This window comes from Populus nigra, chromosome 18 (assembly GCF_951802175.1).
Source record: "Populus nigra chromosome 18, ddPopNigr1.1, whole genome shotgun sequence".
Classification (NCBI taxonomy): Eukaryota; Viridiplantae; Streptophyta; class Magnoliopsida; order Malpighiales; family Salicaceae; genus Populus; species Populus nigra.
Window position 1 is genome coordinate 4,402,023 of NC_084869.1, and position 5,811 is coordinate 4,407,833.

Here is a 5,811-nt window from a genome sequence, read left to right on the forward strand (position 1 = left end):
TAATCATAAAAGGGTTATGGAATTGAGCACATTCCATTTCAAGCATCTATCAAACTGTAATGATTTCCATCAAATTCCAGTAAGGTAATAATTTCAATCAGCATGACATTGCTGGGAGAAAAAAAAAAACATGAGCCTCTGATTTCTAGGCATATGGAGGTTGAAGCTTCAGGCCAAAGAATGAATGCTTGATTACGTATAGGAAATGAAATCTATACACACCAACGGGTAAATGGCAGCAGTTCGAAGATATACTAGCCTCGACCCACCGGTTCTTTCTTACAAACTGGGCAGGTATTTTTCTGTCCAAGCCATTGCTTTATGCATTGTATGTGAAAACCATGTCCACAATCAAGTTTTCCCACCTCACCATCTTCTTCATAGTCATCCTGCATAAAGAAACATTTGAGCAAAAACAAAAACAAAACACATAATCAAAACAAAGCACAACAGATGAAAAAGAGGCATAAAAAGGAACAGGAACCAAATAATTCAAAAAATTAGAATCGGCAAAACCAAAGTTTTTAGATCACCTGACAAATGCTGCACTTCTTTTCCAATACCATAGGTAAATGTGATGACAGTTCCTTGATGAATGAGGGATTAATTTTCTTAACACAGCGGCTGATCTCATCTTCTTTCAATCCAGTATTCACATAACCAATTCTATCACCTAAATCGAGCAGTTGCTGTTTGCACCATGAAAACAGAAAAAAATCTAATGATTACACGAGTGATACAAATAAGACATCAAAGCCAAACATAATTGGTAAGTGGATCTGTCTAAGCAAGGATTTCAGATGAGTTCGTGTATGGAACAGAACTTCAACATTTATGCATGAAGTGGCCACTTGCAAGAGGCAAGCTATATTTTTATAGTCAGAGCCCATGACTCTCACCATTCAACAAGTACCATAATAGAAAAAGAAAAGGAAAAAGAAAAACATATCATGGTGTCCAAGCACCTCGTATGTCATGTGATCAATATCTAGTCTCCAGTTGCTAAATCGATCCATTCTTCCTCCCATGATGAAACTATTTTGGAGCATCATTATCTGCAATTTGCCAGCACTGGTGATCAGCTAAAGAGCCTCTTAAGAGAAAAATTAATTGAACCCACTGGTTAAAGAACAGTGGCTGGAAAATTAAAATGCTTGCTGCACAGAATTCATGTCATTCTTTTAGCCATTTTCAAATAGATAGCACAAGGTAGGTGGTGAATATCCTTTGACTGATTAACTATCAATACTAAATAGCATGGCAGTGACCATAAAAATTATGAGGTGAATGATAGTGTAGCTCTCACTGATCCGTTACGAAATGAACATGTACTGATTTTCACACAAACTTCTAGAGAGCTATCTCCATATGAGACAACACTGCTTTCTGAAAAATGTAGGAATTTAGAGAGCACTTAATCATAAAGTATGTAAATAACTGTACAGAAATATAATTAATTGAAAAATGGAGAAATAAAAAATAATAAGTTGAAAAAAGCAACATATAAAAATTTACCAAAAGATAAATACAAGGAATATGTGGAGAATATATATCAAAATTTTGGTTTAAGATCATGGACATAACTGAAGCCATTTACTTTGAAGCCAAGCCATTTTAAAGTATTTATTTAGATCAATGTCACATGACAACCCTTCCAACTTCATCATTTTTCTGCTTCTCAATTCGTCATCCCCATCCCCTCCCAATATCTATCACTTACACAAAAACAAAACAGTCTAAAACACAGGTAATTGGCAGTTAGACAGTGTGCACGCTGAAAATTGTGCAAAATACACAGAGTACCATCATTAGTAAGACAAAAATTGAGATCGTAAGTGTTAAGGCACACCTCAGCGAGTCCATCTGGGGAAGGATGTCGAATATGGCGATAATACCGAGTTCCAAAAACTTCTGGCTCAGGACGAGATGTTATAAAGGCAGGATCAGTATCCAGAAATGAAAGAGTTTCAGGATTAACTGCTGCCCGCCTAACTATACAAGGACGCTGCCAAAAACATTAATGAAAGATAATAAGAGAATATAGAACAAATCAATACACACAGTGAATCACTAAGTGTGGAGAATGAAAAACAAACCAAAAAAAATTGAGCAAGTAAAAAGATTCATGTTCAAAACCTCCAAGATACTAAAGTAGTATGGTACGTGTCATAAGCTTCTTATTAAATACTAAAGTACTTATCAAAAGCTCCGTCTAGCTAACTCCAAAATCCTAAATAATATGTGGGGGTTCCACACCTTTGAGCTTTGGCCATTCACCCAAGTAACCACGTAAATTCAGACGTACACACAAAAAACAAGTTTAAAAAAATAGAGAGAGAGAATTCAGGGCTAAAAGAAAAAAAAAGCCCCATATTAAAAACAAAGTTATCAAGACTTCCAATACGACAGCAATATCTGGATTAACAAAACAAAGAAAAGCTAAAACCTACCGCACCAAACTACAGAGAGAAGCAACTCACTGACCAAATTCACCTTGTGATTAGCCCCCAGAAAAGAAAAGATCTTTTAGAGCGTGTTTGGCAGTGTGGTTGCGGGTGTTTTTCAAATAACTTTTCGTGCCAAAATACATGCCAATGATGTTTTTTTATTTTTTAAAAATCATTTTTAACATCAGCACATCAAAACGATCCAAAACATACAAACCATATTAAATTTTAGCAAAAAAAAAATTCAAATTTTTTGGGAACGCAGCCGCGTTCCCAAACGTAGCCTAAGTAGTTGGTATTCTACAAGCAAGCCATGAATTTGAATACAAATATAAAGATTTCGTTTTATTTGGGAGGCAATAGAAAGACGTTTGGAAAACCATAACGAGACAAATGGTTAGTCCTTATTGTTGTTTCCTTCAAAAACTTCAATATCCTACTGAGCTGACTGCTTAAATTGCCTGCTAATAATATCAAAAGGGGAATGAAATTAAGTAACATGAAATTCGAAAGATATTATTCAAATTCAATTAATTATATAATGATTGTCTTCTAAACTAGAAATATGACTTTTCAGCTGGTAAAAAAGCAACTAGAAATCTGGAAAGAATCAATGAACCCCAACAATTATAGTTCCCCAATAATTAATCGGCTCTCAATTGGAACATTCAAAACCTTCTTTAATAAAAATAATACGTAATAAATACCAAAATAATAAATATACTAAGTTTTAATTTAGAAAGTCCAAAGGTTTAAGCTTGAGGGTTCCAATGGGAACAGAGTCAAACCAAAAGGGGAAAAGAACAAAAGAAAAACAAATCCAAGAATCAGAATCCCCACACATACTTAAGCAACAATCAAACTAATTCAAAAGGAAAGAAGAAGAAAAAAGGAGCCCATTTAGCTTTCAAAAGACAAAAAAAAAAAAAAAAAAACAATGACCAGTTCCCGTGTATCAAATCCAGATCGAGCAGCCTATTTTATCACTAACACCAAGGGGCACAAAGTCACTAGCCCTAGAAAGATGACAAACAGAAAGAACAAGAAGAAGAAATGGCAAATCTCTATTTTCTATACAAGAAAAAATCAACATGCAAACTCAATCACTCAAAAAAAAAAACAGCAAAAATATATACGCATAACAATGGAGGGAAAAAAAAGAGCTTCCAAATAATAAACAAACAAATGCTGACAGCAATACCTCTCTCTCCCTCTCCCTCTCTCTTTCCCTTTGATTAATTTTCTCTCCTCCATCAATCTTTCCTCTACCAATTGACACGTTTCTTCTAGCCACAACACAGTCAACTGACCCAACAACAGCATCAGCACCAGATAACCCCATTCCAGGTCCGCACCAAACATCTTGCATAACCATACAATTCGCAAAATTACCATCTCCATTAACATCACCATTGCTATTACTAGTATTGTTGTTGTCACTGCAAAGTTTCAAGCTCTCTTTCTTTCTTTTTGGATGGCCCTTCTTCTTCTTGACCCTTTTCCCTTCCCAGTCCGCGGATGACCTTATCACCGCCGGCACCGATACTTGCTGAGCTGCTCCAGCAGTGCATCCTAGGCCCCTAAAGGTGGCACCTTTCTTTTTGGATTGGTCAGGTGGGGTTGTAGAGAAGTGAGAGTGAAAGAGGGAGGAGATAATTGTGTTGGATTTGGATGACTTGGAAGCATGTGGGTTTGGATCTGTTTCAGTTGAAATGGGTTGCAACTCTTGTTGGCTTCTGGGTTTTCTTAGCTTGATTTGGTCTGCTATAGCTGCTGGTGTGCTGCTGCTGTGCTCTGCAAAAAGTGGCATGATTTTGTGCTTTGTTTATCAGAGAGAGGCAGAGGGAGAATGAAAGTGAATTTTGTGGAAATGGAATGATAAGAGTGAATAAAATTTTTGGTACAGAGAGGGGGTGGGGAAGGAGAGGAGAGAGTGGGGGATGTTTGATTTGAGGTAATAATAATTAATAATTATTAATTATTACCATTTATTTATAATAGTATTAAATAGTTTTGATGACTTTGAGAATTAAAGGAGTAGTATTTTGTTTCAATGAGTAAAGTAAATTGAAGAGTTTGTTGGGGTGGGCTATGGATTGTCTTCTTGTTGGGAGTGTCGGAATATTTGCTTTATCATTGTTTTTTAATATTATTATTTTTTAATATTCTTAGATTATCTTGATATATTAATATTAAAAATAAAAAATATATATTATTTTAATATATTTTAACGAAACAAAATTACTTTCAAAAATATCTATTAAAGTTACCCCTTGTTTTCTCTTTTTCTGCTTTCTTTTAATATTATGTAAGATAAGATGCTATCCAATTTACGATCATACTTTAATATATGAGGCTGTGATATGGATTGTTAGACATATGTACATCTCAATCCATATTTTTTACAATATGATTGACTTTTGAAATTATAATATGAAAAAATAATTTAATTTAAAATTAAGAGTTTGTTTGGTCTTAGATTAAAAAATGTTTTTGAAATTGTTTTAGTTTAAATTATTTTTTTTATGATTTTAAATCGTTTCGATGTGTTAATATTAAAAATAATTTTTTTAAATATATTATTTTGATATAATTTTTTTAAAAAAATATTTTAAAAAATAATCATTACTACAATACGAGTCTAAGCACTAAAATGTCTAAATAAATGTAAATTCATGTGCATGAGGAATTATAATGGATTTCACGTAGGGACGAGAAAAAACTGAAAAACTGATTAAACCGAGAAAATAATAACCAAAAAAATTGAACGGTGAAAAAAACCAATTAAACCAATTAAAATTTTAAAAAAACCGACCAGTTCGGTTTGGTTTCGATTTTATAAGCTTGAAACTGAAAAAACCGAACCGAACCCAAACCGGAAAAAAAACCGAGCCAAACTAGAAAAAACCGAGCAAAACTGAAAAGCCGATCCAAACCGGTTTGAACCTGTTTTTTTCTAAAAACCAAACTGAAACCAGTCGGTTTGAACAGGTTTTGATTTTTAAAATAAAATCAATTTAATTATTTTTTTAATAAAAACCAAACCAAATAAAAAATAATCATCCCTAATTATGTTTTCTCTCCTCCCACTTTCAAGTAGTTTCTTATATCCAAAGAGATATCATTGCAAAATATTAAATGGGACATCCTTTTGTCCTAGCCAATGCTAATACAAATTTAGAACCTATTATTTTTTTTTCAAAAAAACAAAGTAATTTATTTTGAGATTCTTTTTAATTCGGGCATTAATGGAATACTTTTAATCAAATTAAAAAGAATAATTTAATCTCAATACACACAAATGGATTTAGATTATAACTTGCCATCTTTCAAAACAAGTTTTTAAAACAAAAAAACTCAAATA

General features: G+C 33.2%; 1 protein-coding gene across 1 annotated transcript; it reads right to left on the bottom strand.

The window, feature by feature from the left end:
• Positions 1 to 4,384, bottom strand: LOC133678634 (uncharacterized). Its single transcript, XM_062101025.1, has 5 exons — positions 3,649 to 4,384; positions 1,850 to 2,005; positions 966 to 1,055; positions 534 to 689; positions 1 to 389 (listed from the first exon to the last, which is right to left on the bottom strand). The coding sequence occupies exons 1-5, from the start codon at positions 4,255 to 4,257 to the stop codon at positions 255 to 257; spliced, it is 1,146 nt and encodes a 381-aa protein (XP_061957009.1). The 5' UTR covers positions 4,258 to 4,384; the 3' UTR covers positions 1 to 254.
• Positions 4,385 to 5,811: the final 1,427 nt, after the last annotated feature.